At 35.0% G+C, this 21,140-nt stretch overlaps 2 protein-coding genes across 2 annotated transcripts in view; one reads left to right on the forward strand and one right to left on the reverse strand.

Moving 5' to 3' along the window:
- Positions 1-4,746, reverse strand: part of RB195_025712 (uncharacterized protein) — a gene marked incomplete at both ends in the record, with an annotated part of 33,681 nt that extends 28,935 nt beyond the window's left edge. Inside the window, 2 exons of the mRNA XM_064213970.1 lie at positions 3,253-3,298; positions 4,739-4,746. Coding sequence (XP_064069850.1) covers positions 3,253-3,298; positions 4,739-4,746 — 54 coding nt within the window. The remainder of the gene's footprint in view (positions 1-3,252; positions 3,299-4,738) is intronic.
- A 10,888-nt stretch (positions 4,747-15,634) lies between these two features.
- On the forward strand, positions 15,635-20,871 carry RB195_025713 (uncharacterized protein; the record flags this gene model as incomplete). Its single annotated transcript, XM_064213971.1, has 10 exons — positions 15,635-15,736; positions 15,815-15,925; positions 16,031-16,075; positions 17,572-17,693; positions 19,283-19,361; positions 19,508-19,611; positions 19,672-19,830; positions 19,914-20,021; positions 20,485-20,621; positions 20,687-20,871. The coding sequence occupies 10 exons, from the start codon at positions 15,635-15,637 to the stop codon at positions 20,869-20,871; spliced, it is 1,152 nt and encodes a 383-aa protein (XP_064069852.1).
- Between the last annotated feature and the right edge of the window lie 269 nt (positions 20,872-21,140).

Here is a 21,140-nt window from a genome sequence, read left to right on the forward strand (position 1 = left end):
CATTGCTCTAAAGTCTGAGCAAAAAAAGGATGGAAAAAATCATCCATTGAATAATTAGTGGGCAGTAAGTATCCAAATAGAAAATGTAAAAAGTTTCAACGACATAAGGTATAGAAGAATTCCGTTCCAATCCTGAAATTTCATCGGATAAAAGTCAGATTAGGTTTGAACCGCGTTCAATAGCTAAAACACTAAAGTGGTGAAATGTGAATGGAAAAATGCTTATCTGGAAGATCAGATCAACTTAAATTATCCGCGAAAGTACTGATATGAATTTTCACTTAAGAAAAGTATAAAATCAGTGAGACGAGGTGGTGGTAATTTTGTCTCATCTGCCAGTCAAGGATGACTGGCAGCTGGCAGCAAACCATCACACCAATTTCTTTTCTAGCTGGCGCTTTGCAGTGTTCGGATTTCAGATCCGAATTGAATAGGATTATGTTCGAAGCAGTTACATATCGTTTCATACAATTAGATATCAATTAAATTTGAATTTCTGGATGAGCCAATAACACCTTTATTGACCTAATTCGGATCTCAACTTATCCCTGCGCGCATAGGCAACAAAGAGTTTAGCAAAGATTTTCATTTTGTGTATGGATGAAAATTCTAGAAATAAAGGAAAACATCGGTGATTGTCGGCCATGTTTTCCAAGGTGTTCTTCCATGTTATTTGAGAGTGTTGTTTTGCTGTGATGCAAGATCATGAGCAGTAGCTAATATTTTGAAATCGTTGAAATTTCTCAACGTGTGGACGAGTTGTCCCCGGTAGAGTCGCATCGATACGATCTGATTTATCGTAATGTTTGAAATCCAGAAAAAAAGACACACATAAGAAGTGATGTTTCACGTTGTTTCTCGAAAGTTGAGGATCCCGAATACACTGCGTTGTATACCAGTGTGAGAGTGTCCAATTACATTCACCTCTGCTTTTCGCCACGCGCCTGCCGCTGGTGTATGATTACCAGCACAGGATGATTCGCAGTTGACAATCGCACCGACCGGCGATCAGTGCTCGTTCACTATCGTTTCAGTGCATAGCAATCAAAAACGCCGAAAATTCGAACGGGGGTTCAGCGAACGGAAACGCTGACCATCCGGAAAATGAGGGTACAAGCTATTCCGGATACTGATCGCCGGTACGGTCAAATCCTGTAAAGAAAAAATTTGTCGGGAATGGCTATGCGATGAAATTCAAACGGGAACGAAATAGCTGAACGAAACCTCATCCATCTATCGTAATTCACTTCAAGAACACCAAATAAATCCTGGAGACAAGCTCGGAAGAATATTCTCGTCATTTCGGTTCAGTCACACTGACACCAACCAGGAAGGAATCCAGTTCAACCGCAACCATTAAAATTTAACGAATTGATTATTGTACCTTCACGAGTACCATATTAAATTGCTGTGAATAAGAAACTGTAAGAAAAGAGGATAAACTCAAGGCATAACACATCTACACTGTCATTATGGAATTTCCACTTATGAAAAATCTTCCTATAAATCCTAGACAGATATACTTCTCTTCAAACTATTTCAACATAGAGGAAATCGTAAAACTAACTACATGACATTTAGTGAAAAAATACTTCTTTGATCTATCAAGGATTTTCGTACAGCAAAATGTCTAGCAAAAATCAAAAGGTAACTCGTAATCCTGGAATTCTGGTTACGCTACGCATTGTCCAACCATAAAATTCTGTGGTGGAAATAAAGGAAATGTTAATGGAAGCTTTTTTTGTATTTCTTCCTAAGTATTCTTTGAAAAGAAATGAATATATCCTTACACCTATATATATCAACATAATTTTTGTGTCAGTTCTGACAGGAACCTCAATTTTTTCAAATAGCTCGAAGTAGATGTTCGGTGTTCAAATCAGTTTGAGAAAACAGTTACTCTTCAAATATTCTGAATCCTGAATCAGCAGTAGAGGTGGCTTCAAGGATGATTTCATATGATTAGGAAAAGGAAGTGATTTAGTCAGCGCGAAAAAGACAATATAAGTTTCCATTCCCAAGAATTTAAGAGTTTTTCAAGCATTTTGTTCCAGCTCTGAAAAACAATTCATTTTGATCCTTTTTATTCTAAAACAACGATATTTTCTTTACGATATTTATGTGAACAACTAAGTAGACAAATAAATTCAATCATTAAACAAAATTAATTTGAGGCCAAAAAAAATAGTGCAGAAAGTCATGAACAAAGATGATCCAGCTGTATCCACATATATACGCATAAAACCGCTTACATGTGACGTCCGACCATTTCCAGGACTACGTATCTCCTTCTCATACAGTACCACATCAAATGTTTCATCATCACAGTATAGCGTTAGTTGACGTCAGATGTTCCTTACATCATTCTTTATCGATCACAGGACGGATTGTAATTAAGTCCATAATATTTTTGAGAAAATTGTTTTTGCCAAGTTTTATAAGCAGGAAGGATTTGTATGGATGCTGTTCTTGCGAATTTCTAGGAAAGGTCGTTCGTTGAAAAAGTAAGTCATAAATCGTAACTGAAGTTCTTGTAAAACAAATTTGGTTAAAAACATAAATTAATCCCGGCAAAACCGATCGCATCTGAAATATTGGTTCCAGTCACGCTTAGGTCACCAGAAAACTGAATGTTCATACCAAGTAGTGACATTCAGGGACAAAAAAAACAATAACAAGCAGAGATGCTGGGATGCGTTGTGAGAGTACTTGGAAAATTTTTAACTGAAGAACACTACAGCGAGTAACTATGAACAGTGCACAAATGTGTAGATCCAATAATTTTGAACTGAAATTCTTGCTTCATTTTTTCTCATGTAGAAGGAAAACATTCCTCATACCCTCAGAGATCAACAAAATAGCGAAAGAGGGGAATGTACGAAAAAAAGTGAAGATATTTGAAAAAACATTTCTGCCTAAATGGATCTATACAAAAAGAGGAAGAGAAGAAAGTATGAAAAGATATAAAAACCAGCTATACACAGACCAAATGCTATAGAGCAATCATAAACTGCGATCCTGAAAAATCTCTCTGAGATATCCTAAACTACGAAGTTTCTATTTACTCAACCAGAAAACATTTGTTTGCGTACTTCTATTTATTTTGGATTTAAAATTTTTATTCCAAACTAATTACCATTCATCTGTTATGTACATATATCTAAGGAAACCATGTTTAGATGGATAATTTTGGTGACGTGAATCAGATCAAATCTTATCTACTCGAAAATAATTGATATAAATAAAACGTACCCTGCCAAAGAAGGAATGCAGAGAAGCAGCAAACGAATTCGACTTTCTGTAAAAAAAAAAGCAAATAAAAAGCTATCAATCTTTCCTGCTATCAAACACAAATTATTGGCGAAATATGAAGAAAAAACACAAGAAGACGTGAAACGATAATGATAAAAATTGATGGTGGAAAAAAATGCTGAATTCATAATGGATCCAGTTCTAGAAGCGGTGTGAGAGATCTGGATATAGAGGCGATGCTAACATACTATCTTATTTTTCGAATAATGTACTATTTTGGGAAAATTCCATGCAATTTAAGGGATACCACCTGTAAAATTAGCTATTATGCACTCTTAAGCTTCTATCTGAACTTCTCTAATCATAGTAAAAAAAAATCTTTTGAAGTTTTTTTTTTTATTTTCAGAAAAGTAAATGCACGCCCAACTGTGGAAATTTCACATGCGACATTTCATAGCGTATGAATTACGAAAAGATGACATTACAACTATTAGAAGCATCCTGAAGGTTTATAAGAAAACTTATACTCGCTTGAGGAGTTTCAGAAAATTAAGAAAGTACGAGCGTACGTTTTGATAAGAAGAAAAAACTTTTAAGTGAAAAAGCGCAACACTTAGATCTCCAGCAAAATTGGATTAAATTTTGTATTTAATTTAGAATTTAATGATAGTATCATTGGGTCTAATACTGCTTATACGAAAGAAAGATGCTTCATCTCTTACTCAAACCTAGCAGATACAAAGATATATATGATTTATGAAGGATTTTACAGATAATAATAATGTATAAATAATAAAGTAAATATAGCAAATATATAATAAAGAGGATATAAGTAATTCAGTATAATGGTTAATTATATGTGAACCAAGAACGGCTGTGTAAAGCTGAATAAAAACTAAAAAAAAAATAAAGAAAAATGAATCTTAATTCGAAAAATACGAGACATGAAAATGATTCGAGATAATGCGAATTCAATCAGTGCAAGTTGCATAAAAAACCTCAACAGGTTAGCGCTCAGATCTCAGCGCGACCTCAGAGCGGAATTGAAACGTCAGGGTTCTGAGGGGAGAGAAAACAGAAATTTCTTGTTCAAAATGTTTCCGGTCAAATGCAGTGAAAAAGAAAACAAGAAAAATGTATCCAAGTTCTTAAAAGAGATATGTATAATCTATATATGTAATGTAAAGATTATATGCATTATGTATGTAATGTTTATCGTGAAAAGAAATCGAGAAGAGGAATATTGAATATTAATAAACAAAAAGTTATAGTACTGCTTCACTCTTTGTGAAGAAGAATAAATTTTGGGAAATCTTAAGAATTTAATGTATTTTTCGAATGTAGAACAGTTTTTTTTTTAATTTCAACAATGGTAAATAATTTTGATAAGGTATGTAATTTCAAATAGATCACTTCTTCATCGCATAATTCCATACCTTCAAGCGGTGAAGCAGAAAGAATATTGGAAATGAATCATTTCACATACTCTCTCATTGAAATATTCTACTTCTCCAATCCTAATCCAGGAAACGAAACGGTGAATAACGAATCAGTAAATGATAGAATACACAAAGAACGTTAGAGGAAATTTCGAACAAAACCCTCCACAGTGTCCTTTGCACAGTTTTAGTGAGGAAAAAATTGTTTAGTGGTACTTCAACGGTATTTTTCTTATTAAAGGCATCAAACCACGAATCTAAGGTGGTACGGATTTCAGGTGGAGGTATTCGTATTCAGGATCGTAGATTATGGAAAGAAAGGTGATTCCGTCCATTTCTTCCTAATTGCCGTAAAAAAAATGATAGATACAGGAAGATACGACTTCGAGCGTATCGGCTTCCGCTACTTTCTACGAGTTCAATTGTAGCGCACCAGCCTTGTGCACACGCCGCATCTTCTGGGCCGTTTTTTTACGGCAATTAGGAAGAAGTGGACGGAATCCCCCCCTCTCCATAATCTACTATCCCGTATAAGAATACCACCTGAAATCCACACCACCGCAGATCCGTGAGGTGATCCCCTTAATGCCCTCGAAGTTAACAAAGAAACACCCCAACGAAGTTGTTGCAGCTATTTTAGAAGTAAAATATAATTGATCTTCGAATGGAACAACCACATTGTGCAGATGGTAGGAGGTTCGGCTGTGACTGTACGATCGATCGATGGTTCGAAACCGCCCCAGTACCAACCATGCCGTTCATTAATTCTATAGAATTGGTACCAGACTTGTCTGGGAGGATAAAAAGGCAGACTTGGACATCGGTTCAATCGACACGACCCCCCACCCCTCTCCCAGCGGAAACTCTGGGGGATTAATCAAGCCGATGCACTTTATATTTTATCATTTTACTACAAATTAATGTGAAAATAGTTTAAGAAAATTGAGAAGAAAAGAAAAACCTAAAAGTTTCTCAAAATCATAGTATCAAAAGGGGAGATTGCGTGGGTGAGATGAATTTAGAACAAACCACAAGTAATGGTTTATGTTTAGAGAACAACTGCGTAAAACATTTTATCTCATAGAGATAAAAGTTTAATAATGTCCTTTGTTGATTTCCTTAAGCCATAATTTGATTAACGGAGACGAAGAGAACGAGAGAAAAATAGAAGTAAAAGGTTCGCATAAAAAAGCCCAGGAAATAATGAAAAAGGAGATAGCAGTATAAATTCTTTTTCTGAAGGAACAAGTAAATCTATGTGAAGAATGCAAAAAATTAAAAGCACAATAAATAAAAGCGATATACGCTCTAAATACTACTGATTTTTATTTTAATTGCAATAAAAGTGTTATTTATACTTCTGGAAAAAATAAGAGTCACGTGGACTTATAATGCGGTGAAAAATAATCTTTTCTGAGTTAACAACACGAAAAAAAATGGTAGCATAAATTTATTTAAGTATTGCCTATATCTGGACATATTTGGATGAATCCCAGCAGAATGTACTTGTTCAAGGATCACACATGTTTTATTAACGGAGTGTACAGTTTTCTGGAGGACACGAAATTTAATACCAATATTAGGTAGGTTTAAACGAGAAGGAGCGTATATTTGAGGTTTTGTCCTTGAAAGAAAGAAAAAGAAGGATTCCAGAGAAAAAAAAGAACGAGGAAAAAGGATAAATTCTAATGAAATGACTAATGTATTGTATATAATCCTGAGGTTAAGTAAAAGGAACGTCTAGTGAATCGAAAATAGCAAAAGGAAATATATGGTTATTGATTGCGCGCTCACACGGGTACACCTATAGTTTTCAAGGATAAGAGGAGAAATATCATCTTTTGTACTCGATACGTTCAACTGTCGATTGCATCGCCGAGGACGAGATGGAGAAAGCGAAAGGAAAAAGATGAGTCTCTAGGTCATATGGGAAAAGAGTGAGCTGGGAAAAACGAAAACAACCCCGTTAATTTAGTTATCACAACACATTTTTATTTCAAAAAAGTGCAGCAAAAATATACATTATAAATAAATTACGTTTTTTGAAACCAGTCGTTCAAAACCAATCAATAGTGGCCGTAACAAAAAAGTCTTTATGTAGATGACGTCTTTGACAACTCTCAAAAAGAAAACACTACAAAACGAAAGAAGAAAGTCAGCAGAGAAAAAAATTTGAAACAAGCAAAAAGCAGCCAGCTGAAAGGGATTTTTCCGACGTACCTGGAAAGATTAACAATGCTAGGTTGCTAAGTTGGTAGCGTCTTTTGAACTGTGACTTTTGCTCCCCGATTTGAACCCAACTAAGCAGTTTTTCTGGATTGCAAATACACCAGAGAAAACTGAATTTTACTTGCTTTCCACTAGTTATTAATTCAGACCGACTTTTAGAGTAAATAATACCTAAGAGAGGAGACCGAGAGGTACGAAAAACATGTAAACGGAGTCTTTCTGGAAATAAGCGAACAAGAAGAAAATCCAAACATTTTAGGCAAGTTTAAAATCCTATTTCCCAACGTAGATTAATCTGGTTAGAATGTAAACGCTTTTACAGACACTGTACACCTCCCCTAACATGATAAAAAGTGGTTTAGTCATTCGATTCCGGATGGTGCCGGAGTGGTGTGAATTCTTTCCCTAATGATTCATAGTTAGTCGCCATTTCATACATTTGAAGCGTGGGAAGAAGCTGAAAACCGGAATCGTTACAAAAGTGTTTCTCTCTTCGAATCGCCTCTCATTTTTCGTCCTATAATTCGTAGCGATTCTTATGGATGCAAAAATTATAGAAGTTTTGACCGGAATCACTTCACAAAATTGTACTGAACAGAAATTTTACGGAAAATGGTAATAAAGGGAGAAAAGGACGATGAAACGAGCGATAGATAAATTCAACAAGACTTTTTTGAAATAAAATGGTATAAAACAAGAGTAACTTCACACTATTTGCTAGGAAGTAACCTGAAAATGTTTTTATCTAGTTTATTTCGCGGACATTTTTGCTCAGAATGAGTACCTTCAATCCTTGTTTGCATTAAAAGCACATATTTTTGTTCATAAAAGCTTAAAGAGCCAGGTGAAGTAGTGTAAAAAATAGAGACTCTTCTACCAGACATATCCTTAAAAAGACTACGACCTCATTTTTGAATTTTCCAGAAAGAACGCATACATAAAATCATCAAGACATGCTTTAAAGGATAAAAAAGTGCTACAAACATCGTTTTAAATAAATCAGTTTCTTCAACCAGGAGCGAGCGTGTGGAAAGAGTCGAGCAGATTTACTGTGACATCGAAAACGGATTGCCATTTTTTGACATATTCAGCGGCGTCAAATTATGGAACTTAAACTGCAATACAAAGCTTATCCAGAATCCAGAAACTCGAAACATGGATGTTGTGTAGGACGATTTTTAAACAGAAAAACCAAGTTGAAGGAACAAAGAGAAGATCCTGTTCATTAGATTTTTCTTCTGCAGTTTTAAAAGCCATATTCCAGCTTCTCACAGACTTCGTGGAAACAGAACAATTAATGAAAATCTTCACACACACAGGCACGTAAATTCCAACAAGAAACCAAATTTAGGATATCAGAGGGTTGTAGGAGATCGTTTTAAGGAAAATTGACAAAATTAAAGCCCGCAAAAGAGGAAAAAATACAGAAATGGAACAATCAGACACAAAAAAGAACATGATGAATGTGATGAAACGTCACGGTTGAAAATTAGAATTATTCACTAATTTATTTTTCTCCTACAATTAGGTTGTTATCCTCCAAAAACATAGAGACTTGATCAACGGATATTTATTATTCGTGTGGGTCCACAGGAGTTAAAAAAAGCGAAGCTAAAATTTTTAACGAAAAAAAAAATGCAATGAAAATGAAACCATATTGCTGAGAAGGAATTAAATGAAGGATAGCACATATTAGGTAAGGGAATTTAAAATAAGAATACATGGATAATTTTTGGCAATGCATTAGACGGCTTATTAATAGCTTAGATCTGTCAAAAACTTATACGATTGATTTTTTCATTGATTAATAATATTTATAGTGATTTTATGTTGAAAATAGTCATGTAGAGATAAAGACGTAGAGGAGAATCTGTACGAATATGTTCATAAATTTAAACGAATATATTATTCCAGAAAGGAATTCATAAAAACGGAAAACTAAATAGAGACGAAGGAAGCACCAGAATAATAAAGTAAATACCATCGTTTCAAATGGTGAATTACATGAAAACGACAGTCATAAAAAAAAACATATATATTAAAGGAGCAGATGTGGAGAACCTTGCTAACTTTTTAAGAGAAAATACTTATTCCGCAGAAAACAATTGTAGGGAACACAAATCTCTAAATTAAAAAAAAAAACTGAATTAAGTCTGCGAATTGATTTCTGCTCGCAAACTATAGGACAATAGAATAGAGTACGGTGATGAATTTCTGTTTCTCAATAATAACCTCATAACTCGTTTTTCTTCTCAGGAATTATATAGTGGTCAACTTTATAGGACAAAAAGATAGCATAAAAAGAGCTGGTAAAATTCAAAAATATCGTGAAATTTGGGTTAGCACTGCGAAAGTATGGGAATATAAGCGGTATACATGAAAAGAACATCAAAATAGGACCATTTATGTATGGAATTTTTCAATAAGTAAGATATAAAAAATATTTATAAAATATGCACTAAAATATTTCTTAGGCGTTTTGTGCTTATCAGTAAGTATAAGTTATTCGTCTAAGGTGACACGAAACTAATCATAATCCGAATCATCTTTCTTATAACACGGGTTGCGGATGCCTAAGGCGAACTAACGTCAAATTAAAACGAAATACTATTCAATATTTTTTTTCGCAGTCACTAATGTGGTCAATCTTTTTATCCTTACGACCAACAACCATCGGAGAGGCAAATTTCCTGCAAAATACGAACAGATACGCGAGAATTACTTCCAGTTACTTCTAATATATTAAAATTACTTCCTTAAAAAAGGGCAACACAACCACGAGATCGAGAAGAAAAAAAGATAGCAAACCAGTTATTGTTAAACATAGAGAACATTGATAACTATGAGAATTTAGTAATGAATGAGGTGGACCCACAAGACGGAGGTGTAGAGGTATGTAGAAGGAGGTGAGGAGGGAGGACGAGTGCGCGCGCGTAAGTCGACGGATTGCTGGAAGTTCGCATCGTCCGCAGCAGCAAAAACATCGTGCGCCGGACAATGGGCGATGGCGAAGATAGAAACGGGCAGGTTGGTGCTGGTCTCGTTTTCGACCGAACCCTCGCTCCGTCCAAGCGCGCGCCCGCATCCGCTGCCGATTTCGGTTGCGCTGCTACGGCTGCTGGCTGGCCGTGACAACGCTCGCCCGACTCGGACGACAATTACGCGCTACGCACCCTTTCACCCTTCCCGTTCTTCCGAAGAAAAAAAAAACAGAAAACGTCGGAGGCATCATTCAGTCGGGCAGCGTTCGTTTGTTCGTTCGTTCGTCCGATGCTACGGTCTGCGACGATCTATGACGACACCAATCTCTTTACTGTTTACTCGGGAGAGAAATGAACAACGACTTGATACAATGTGAACGGATGAACTCTTTCGGAACAACAAAAAATCGTCATTGCACAGCGAAATTCGCAAAGATTTCTACGAAAGTGAAAGCGTACAATGACGTTTCGCGTTATCCGTGAACACAATAAGGCTGCAATCCATATTTGGTTAATTAGGAAAGGGTGGAAACAGAGAAAAGATGATCGAATGGAAATTATGAGAAAAAAATAAGAACTCCAACTTGTAGAATGTTGAATCCAAGAAATTCATGTAGTAATCTTAAAATACGGTAAAATAGGAAAGAATGAGAGCTTATGAAGAAATGTAACCGTAAAATTCTGGAGAAATCTCGTCACGTGTAAGACAACTTTCGGATGTGTGCGTGTGTGTGTGTGTGTGTTCACTGGGGCAATGATTTCGCCAACATTTGCAAGATGTAGGCGAACTATGATGAACGACCTTAGTGAGCAATGACCAGTTGTTGGAGATGATTTCTTCAAAGGAAGCGTAACTCGGTCAAAAAGAAAAATTCACCAACGATACATCGCGTACATTTCGTATCTGTATTCGAATAGTCAGGGAAAATAATTTCCTTTTGTTTTTTTTTTTTGAATAGAACAATAAAAATAAGAAAGATAAAACAAACTGTGACGTATAGTAATGTACGTGAATCTATTGGACTTTAATACAATAAATACTAAGAAAAGGAAAAGCAAATCATTAGCGCGCAATAAACCAAGGACAACGAAAATCAGCCATCAGAATATTGCTAGTTATAGTTTCGATTGGAAAAAAATTCGGCTTAACAACTTTCTACCCAGTTTTTTGTTTTTTTTTTTTCTTTCTCCAACAATTCTACCAATCCCCTGATGTTACAAAATTGCATGTTGCGCTTGAACGATGTCATTCTTTTTGAAGAGAAATGGGAGTCAGAGAGAAAAAAGAGTATCCCATAAATTTAAGCAAAAACTAAGAGAAAAATCGACAACGCGTAAATTCATGTGTTGTTACATACGTCCAAAAGTAACGACTCTAATTAAAAGAAATATAAATAAAGAACAAAGAAATTTCCAAAGAAAATTCCCGCTGATTTCAGTAAAGATTTGGATATTTTCAGCAATAAAACTATCGCTTGCGCTCAACTGATACGAATCGACGATCGTCCCCGTTGTTCCGAAAGAATCCAGTTCAAGCATGGGCGAAAGTTGCTTAATCTGATGAGAAACACAGACTGTACTTAGCGTTGGGCAGATGATGGACGATGTGTTCGGATAGGACTCCTCATCTGAATGAGGTAAGGGAGGAAGAAACGAAAACAAAAATTACTGGCGACCGCTCGAGCAGTTCGAAGAACAACGGGAGTCAAAGTGATCAAAGTGATGAGGTAGGGGATAACTTAGGGAAAGAGGTTTACGGTAGCCGAGTAGGAGAAAAGTAAAGGCGTAATGATACCTTGAAACACACTATCACACTTTTACCAATGTTTTTGGTGCATTTTGGAAGTATTTGGATTTACTAGATATGGAAAAATTTTCAAAAATTATTTATTTAACTATGAAAATAATACAAATATGAAAAGTCACACAATATACAACAAAACATTTTCATCCGTTTAGATTTAGTGCAATGACTATTTTAAGCAAACTATAATGAATTATCTTTAAGAAATTTAAGCTGAAGAATCACAAAAATAATAAACAATCGTTTAATTGATTAATAACAATCCAATTCTAAGTAATCCAAATAGTAATTAATTATTATTAATCATCATGTAAAGAGCATAAATATTTTAAGCAAATTATGAAGAATTGCTAAAACCTCACGACAACAAAGAAATCATGCAACAAAATAGTATAATTTGATGATGACAAATATTACAAGTTTATTTTATGGTAGTAATCGTCTAAAAAATGTAACTAACGTAGTAGATAAGAAGCTCAATAGAAATGACAAGAGAAAAATTAGTGGTTTCAACTAATCTGGCTGTCAAAACATCGAAGAACATCAAGAGCTGTGAATTCCTTCAAAATTATACAAAAATATATGCCAAAGAATTTTCTAGTGCTATACATCGATAGTAGTTGACGATTCAAGGGTGCGTGAATGGAGAAAGGAAAAAAAAAACGGATGACGTACGATTTTTTCTTCACACGCCGAAGTATCGCGGAACATTCTCCCTATCTCCTTTTCTCTAGATAACATAGGTAGTAAGACAGAGAGAAAATAGAAATTCCACATGTTTATTTCAGTGTAATGAGAAACTGAGTGAATTCTACCACGAAACTCGAAATCCACAAAAATTTTAGGGAATTTTCTTTGGAGAAATAAATAATTTTTGGGAATAGACGATGAAAACGATGTTTATGGTTTCAGTAGACATATCGTTGTGGATTTATGACAGATAGAGAGACAAGAAGCAAAGAAAGACTGATATCCTACGGATATATTTAAATCGGATGCTAATAACTTCATAAGAACAGAAGTGATTTGGGAGAGAGAGACAAATACTCCAGAATATATCCAGAGAGGAAGTAGAAAGAGCTGATACTAAAAAGAAAGCTCTTTGAAAGGGAAATCTTAAGGTTTAAAAAATGAGATAGAAGGAGTTCAAATACGAGTAAATAATTCCCAGAAGCTAACGGAAACGATAATATTCCTGCTCATACTTATCTCTGAATTTTCATTTGAAGGAGAGGTTAGGGTTTGCGCGATAAAGAACTGCCGCGCCCAATTGATAACAAGTTGATAAAAGGAAATCATTCGTTGTTGGTTCTTAACCATATCAAAATTAGTTCTAACAAGATAAAATAAACTTCCTCAATGTTATCCGGAATAAATGATCCCATCCTCGTGGTAACATAAACATAAAACAATAAACGATTGTTCAGCAATAAATTAAAGCCTTGAACAGAAAGAAGTGGTTATTTTAGTGAAACGGATGGAATTTAAATCGAATTATGGATACTCTCTAATAGGAATATTAAGGAGGAAAACAAATATTTTCTTAATGCTTTTAAATAAAGCCAATACTTCGCGGAAAAAGAACCGGAGGCAGTGAATTCCCCTCCCTATTTCACATTTGAAAGAATGATAGACGCGACGCAACCGCAGCGCATATCAGGCGTTCCATTGCTTTCGAGGAGGACGGCAGCGATCCTTGTTCGGCCATATGAAGTCATGTGAGAACATTTACTTTCCTGATTATTTATGATGTTACAACTTACTGATTACTAGTTAACAAACACACATCAAAAAATTCCTAATGACTTGGATGTTGATTTCCGTGGACGTAGTCGTATCCTTAGCCTAATGGATTTATATTCATTTGTTTACATACGACACTGTGTTGAAACGCCAAAACGTGACATTTCAAAACGAAATAAGTGAATAAAAGGAAGTATCGTGATGTTATTGTGGACGTCTGGATGATATATTCCCGGACGATCCTAAAAAAAATCGAGCAGAGACTCTGAAGTGTAGTCGAGCGCTGTCTCTTCTGTTGTTCCTAGATTTGGGCATGTTTTGAGCAAGCGCTCATTAAATTAGTTTGAGTTCCATGAAAATAAAGGCTAAAAGTAATTTGAGTCAGACATAGGGAGACATAGGTTAAGTCACATATCATTTAGTAGATACTTGTTGAGAGCTCCTTTCAATTTAATGTATGTCTAATGTGTCTCTGATATCCATAATTTTAAGGAAGAAGAAACAAACAAATGAACATATTATATGATTGAGATCCATGAGACCCATATTCACGAACCAATAACAGTTCCTTATTTCTTTTTCGTTTAGAAGTATTATTATTTTATTTGGAAACGAAGAAGAAGAGTTCCCTGCAGAAAAGTTCGTAGGAAGATATAGATAAGATATCCAGCAGAAGCAGAACGTATATACAGGGTTTAATAAGATGATTACTGTATCCAGCAGCCGCTACGAGTATTGTAGTAGTTGTTTTTTTTCTGTAGGAAGTTCTAATTTTTCTAATTCTTATTAATTCTAATTTTCGAAAGTTTCCTTTTTAAGACAAAAAAAAAACTTTATTAAAGATAGATAGATGAACAAATGGAAATACACTGGACTTAAAATATGTACGTGAGTGCAGGAATGGAATGAAACAATTAAGAGAATAAGAAATAATATTCTAGCAAAAACAAGATCCCCAATAATCTTATTTCGTCCTTCAACACACAGTTGGTTTCCTTAGAAGTTCTTGTTAAATGGAGAAATTGCATAGAACTTTCTTTATTGAACAAAATCAAACCATGAAATGGAACAAGTTGAAAGTTTCCTACTTGCACCGCATTAGTTTCTTCACAGGTGGTGAGTGGGAGCCAGTTCTTCAACAAATTATTCCACTTCATGAATTTCATGGGCACACGTTTCAACTATAAAATCTGATAAAAATGGAATTTTCGGCCAGTCAACCGTGAAAGAGAACTGGTACCACAAAACATACAAAAATTAGTATATACACGACATGGTTGATAAACTGAGCTGCCCTTATTAACACTTGGACTTTGTTCATTTTATTTTAGTTCTATTTGGCAATTAATAAAAATATTTAATAAGTGATATTCAAAAGTAAACACTAACCACCTAACAGATGAAGTTGACAGAAAAAGAAAAACCTTAACCTTTCTATTGTATGACGGAAGGAATAGAGTGTTCAGAAATGAATCCATAGACTTTTTCACATCTTAATGGATTTGTTTGAAAAACAAAGCTGTAGGATTTATCTGGTAAAAGAGGAGTCCAACTAATACTGATTGGCACGGATAATCGTCTCCTTTCACAGTCACAAAAAAACCTTCTCGACTATTTCGAGGTCTTTTTCATGTAGAATCCTTGTTTTCAAGAGTTGATTCCTATGAAGAGGAAGATATACTTTATCGAACCACTTAATCTCATCAAAGTGTACTTTCACTGCTTATTTTAAGTTTTCACTCAGTTATAGGAAAGGACTTCAAGAGATTTACAAAGTATACTCAGCAAAATTCACCTTGAAATGGCCGGGAGCAGAGACGGGTCAGCTGAGAGCTCACCTGGATAGTTCTTAAGTACAAGTTCGATGTTGTCAGTTCTGTTTCTAAAATTTCTTAACTTCTTGGAATGCGAATACGTTACAGAAAGGTGCCCAAAAAATCCTGGTTTCAAAAGAGCCATCATTATCACAATCCTGAGTTAATGTAGATATAGTCTGAGACATCCGAATCCTAGTTATTTTGCATAATTAAATTGTTTGATTGGATTCATACTGACCAGTATCTATGCCAGTTATGTCACGCTCAAAAATTCTGACCTCAGTAATGATCGCTCATCGCCCACTGTAAACTTAGCACGGATTATATTTCATAAACGATGTTGACTCGACCGATATTGGCTGATTCAAAATGGGTGATGCAGTGGATTTAACGCTATTTAATGCTCTCAGTCTACTTTTACCTCCTGTAAGTGAATTATACCAAGATCTTGAAAGTCAACTGAAAAATGAGGTAAATTGAATTTGTCTTTTTACCCCATTCTCGACCTATTCTAGAGGATCGTTTTTTTTATCCGTACGAGTTTTTTAGCGCAGGATTATTAGTACCATCTTTGATCCGAAGGTGTATGATGTCTCCACACCAGCAGATCCTCCTGCACGAGTTTTTCCATCGTTTTTTGTAGATCATGTTGAGAGTTTGGTGAGTGTTTAGAAAGAATTTTGTTTTGTTTTGAAAATAGCAAAAACTATTAACTCTGGATCTGGACATATTCAAATATAAATCATAAAAATATTCATATTTTAGAACGAAGAACAGCAGCTGATGATCTTGCATGGCGGGATTTTATTGGTGAGTTTGATTGAAAAGGAGAAGTTCCAGCTATCAGACGCTGTTATCCATGAAAAAGTCCTCACATCCAACAGAACATTCACCACTTCTGTTCTATTTATTTCTACTTCACGTAAAATGACATTTTCAACTCAACTCTTCTTTTTCTGTCTATATACGCCAAGTGCATTTAATATGCTGCTCAGTGACTTTCTGGACCCATGTACCGCTTCAAGAATGCCTCGGTGCCGTTCCAAGTGGGACAGCTCTGCTGATGTTGCAATATTGTACTTTAATTACTAGTGCCATTGTTAAAAAAACCTCAATGGCGCCAGTCAGGTTCCACGACCTGTCCCAATTCGTATTTGGAACATAGCGTTTAATCGACCATGAGTATCCGTTTCAGCGCCAATCCTGGAGCTTTCCTGTTCTTTTACATAAAAACTGACTTCATATGTGAAGCAACCAGCACCGTGGTTACGAGACCCCAGACGTAAACATTCATTCCATAGTAATCCAAATGTATCGGACATTTCATGGATCAATTGCAGTTCACTTAACTCTCACTTCTCTGTGGTGACACCTGTGTTCCGAAGTGTCTGGAGGTGGCAGAATTTTCCATCAATTCAAAGTTGACCAGCTACGACAATATTGTAGAGTAATTGCGCTTATAAACGACTCAGCTAGATTGAAAATCCATAACATCGTTGAAAATGAAGCGGTCTTCACTTTTTTTTTACTAAAGCTCCATCTCTACACAAAGAGTTAGGGCAAATTTAGTAAGAGAGAAATGTGATTTCAAGCAAAAATTAATTTGACGCACCTAAAAAACATCATTATCATAATTTACAATATGTCCAGCCCGAAAAAAATTTCCTCTCTATTTTCACATGATCATAGCTTGCAGACATTTTATACTTAGTAACTCAACTAACTACGAAATAATTTTAACTTTTTCTCCATTATTTCGAAGTCAGGGCGAGTGTGGCGCAATCGGTAAGAGGTTCCGCTGTGTTTAGAGGATTGATCGATGGTTTGCAACCGTCCTCGTGTCAACCAATCCTTTTGTCCGTGTTCGTGCGCGATAAATTGGTCCCAGACTTGTCTGGGAGGAAAAAAAAACGCTGACCTGATACATCGGTTAGCCTCCGCAAGTCATTGTAAGGCTGCACGCGTGTTTGTGAACCTCAAACGATACTGAATTGAAGGGATCGAATTGACTCATTCCAGGAAGACTCATCAACACTTTATTCGCATATCTACTTTATTTTGAACGAGAATGAATTGAAAATCCTAAGTATGGATGGATATATTATGAACTGCTGAATCTACACTATTACTTTGAAATTACACCAATTATTTTAATGGAATAACAGCAATAGCTTAGTTCCAAGAAAATCACTTCTAACGGATTAATTTACTAGACATTTTCAGAATCCTTGGTGATAATCCAAAATTATTTTGATCGCTTAAACTGCACAGCTAAGGTTATGAGGTATTTTAATGTTGTTATTTAGATTTGGGACGATAAACGACTTTCCTGGAATGCATCAGAATACGGGAATGTCAAGGAAATAACACGAAGAAAAACACAACTCGATGGGAAATTATGGCTTCCAAAGGTTTATTTAACAGAAATGTAAGAATTAGAAGAAAGAATAGTCTTTTTCTCTTTTAAGTAAATTTTGCACGGTTATCCATGCAAAAGTATTTTTGGATTTATATTATTGGATTGATCTGTACGCATGAGTTCCGAACTCGTCTTCAGAACGGCAGTGACAGGTAAAAATATTGAGGACAAAAACTGAGAAATGGTGACGGTTAAATTTAAAATTCTGTGGAAATTAGGGAATAGTAAATAAAATAATAAATAACAAGACAAATGGTATGCGAATGTTGATAATAAATGTACAGATTGAGTGATGAACAAAACATACGTTGGGGAAAAAAATTCGACATGATTCCACATGAGATCCAGATTCATGTAGCTAATTTCTAGAAACTGAAAGAAAGTTGCAGTGTATGTACGTGGCTTAAGTCGTTGAACAGCGCTGATGCGCAAAATGTTTTTTCGCATCGAACGAAGATCATATCAAATGATAACGCAAAATGCGGAGCATCCATTCGAAAACTTTTAGAGAATTTTGCAAAGAGTGCAAAGTATAGTTCCGCTACCATTTAAATCATTTTAAGAACTAGCAGAAAAAATATCGTATGGAAAATAAGAAAAGCAATGAATGTCAAAATAAACCTACATATATGCACATTTATCCATATGGACTATTTTTGAGGAGTAATTGGCAAATATACCGGAATATGAACTAGCAAAATTTAAATTGAATTATTTCTAGCTAGTCAGATTTCATAAATACATGGACACTGCACATGAAATTTTTGATAACCGAAATCCTCGATGAAATTGAAAATCGCTTTAAGGATTGTTACTAAGACATAAGTTTTGAGAACAGTAAAGTTCTGAAACATGTAGTAACAAATATAAAATCTGTTAAATGGTTAGTTAGTTTACTAATTAGTTAGTTTTCAAAATACACAAAAATATCTTAGAACTATTCAGAACATGAACGACTTTCCGAAGCCGTATTAGGAAATTGTACATCAAATATAAAAACGAAATCACTAAATTCTGCCTCCCCACCTTCTTTACTGTAAGAATAGGGAATGAATACTGCATCATAAGTAAATAGCTAGATAAATTGCAAATAAGCAGCTAAGTAAAAACCAACTTTTTTCTTCACATTAAGAACTTCACATTGGAAACAACAACTTAGTGAAGTCAACAACTTAGTAAAATATATTTTTCTCATTTCTACACTATTTTCTACATTCTACCAGTTTGTCGGACGCCTTGGATGGGGATCGTTTGATCTACGCATAGTTAAACAAATCTTCTAACTTCTGACCGCTGCCCTGGATCTTTCAATAATTTATTTCAATTAGAGGAGTAAAAAAAGAAGAAGAGCTTATTTCTCCATTTTTTCAGCTCAGTACTTATTTGCTTGGATCTGAACCTAAATTTGAGATTAGAACCTATAAAAAGGGCGAAAACACGCATATAGATAATCAATAGAGCTTTCAGTTGAACTAAGAAAAATGTAAGGGATATTGTACTCAAAAAGAGGAGAGGATTTATTTCTCAAATTAATATTAAGCATACAATTTTTTTTTCTCTGATTTCTTCACTAATTCCTAATCCAGAACCTATTCCAGGTTCTTTCGGACAGCGAACATTCTTAACTTTGAAACTACGGAAGTGACTATAACTAATTTAGGACGCATTTTTTGCATGGTAAGTTCTGGAGAAGTAGGAAATGGTTGCATTGAAAAACACGGATTGTTCCCCTATGAACAGCTGATTATACTGCACCTAATTTTCCCATTTCATTTTTACTACTTTCCAACAAATTTCGAATAACAATAAATAAACTTCCTTAGGTGAATGTCCTCGTCAAAACTACATGCTACTTTGAATATGACGACTATCCATACGACAGCCAAAATTGCTCGTTTATTATGTACAGCCCGTTCACCATTGACAAGTAAGAAATTGGTTAGTGAAGAATTGTGGAACGATCCATGAGAGGGATATAAATATTTAGGATGAGGTTTACGAACAGTGGTGGAGCTGAGAAGACTCATTATCAAACACGAAGTGGAAAACCATCAAAAATTGATGTAGGCGATTTTGAATTGGAGAAAATTGAAGCGAGAAACATATTTCTGATCCCTGGCTCAAAACTGATCGATTCGGCTGACAGGTGAGTCTACCTTTCTATTCGATTAAGAAGATCCCCTTCAGCGATTTTTTTGAAAATTGTCCTGTGATTATATAATTTTTCAGGTATCCTAAAAAGATGGTTCGATCTCTGTTTTGGTTCAATCTAATTTTTCGACGTCACAATATTTTCTATACAACACGTATGGCTGTACCTTTGTTTACAATCAGCTGGTATGCGATATCTTATTATGTCTTTCTTTTAATGGGCAAGGACAAGAAACCATGTATTGACATGATATCCGTGAAACATAGTCTTTTTTACAATATTTATTTTGTGCAAAGTAATCTTAGTAGTCGGTATTCTAAAAATTACTGTAGTTTGCGTTTAATGATAGTTTGATACAATTTAAGTCCGTACGGAACCTTTCACTTCGGATAATCTTGATAAGAGTTCCTGGGAGGCCGTGTATATGGTCAGCGTCAAATGTGTTCAATCGATTGAGCACAATACGTCATTGATTGGGGTGGGGGACAACGAAGAGAGTAATTCAGTGTTGGGAAGAAAATGAGAAAAGTGAGGAACATGCGTCGCGTTCACCTGGCTTAATATATTTTGTGTGGTTTATTTTTTAAAAATATACTAATATTTTAAAACCAATGAACAAAAATACATGGATACAACGAACGATTTTAGTTTAACGTATGCATTCTGCCTTCTTCAATCTCAACATGGATTAATCTGGCTACTTTTCTGCTTAGCTGTTCAAATAATGAATGGTGCTATATTGATGGAGAATTTGCCTCCTGATTACGTTAAAATGCCAACAATAGGTATAAAATCTTAATATTTCATAAATAAATAAAAACATATAGCAGTGAATATGAAGTTTTTGCAGGATTTATTGCAACTCTCGTCCTATTTGAAACCATAGTTTTGATCATGTGGAGGTTTTTCACTATATTCATCATGCAAACAATGCCGGATCGAGCCGATGTCAAGGCGAAAATTGATGTTGTGGAAAGTTTTTTATGTGTATATTTTGTTATTCGTATTATTCACATTTTTGTAAGACTATTCTAAAATATCTGTAAAATATATCATATTATTTTCTAACGATACAACTGATGACGGCTATTTTGTCAATGTTATCGCTATTTGACCAAGACCAGGTTGTTGCTTGGATTTTTAAATTCCTCATCTTAGTACCGCTAAAAAATTTTAGTTAACAGTCCAAGAGATGCTCATTTAACATTCTATAGGAATTTTCCCTGAACCTAATGAGGGACACTGTTGCTAATAATCCAGGATTACTACGATCTTAAAAAGAAAATAGCCGTGCCGCTCGAATG

The sequence above is a fragment of the Necator americanus genome, chromosome X, assembly GCF_031761385.1.
Source record: "Necator americanus strain Aroian chromosome X, whole genome shotgun sequence".
NCBI lineage: Eukaryota > Metazoa > Nematoda > Chromadorea > Rhabditida > Ancylostomatidae > Necator > Necator americanus.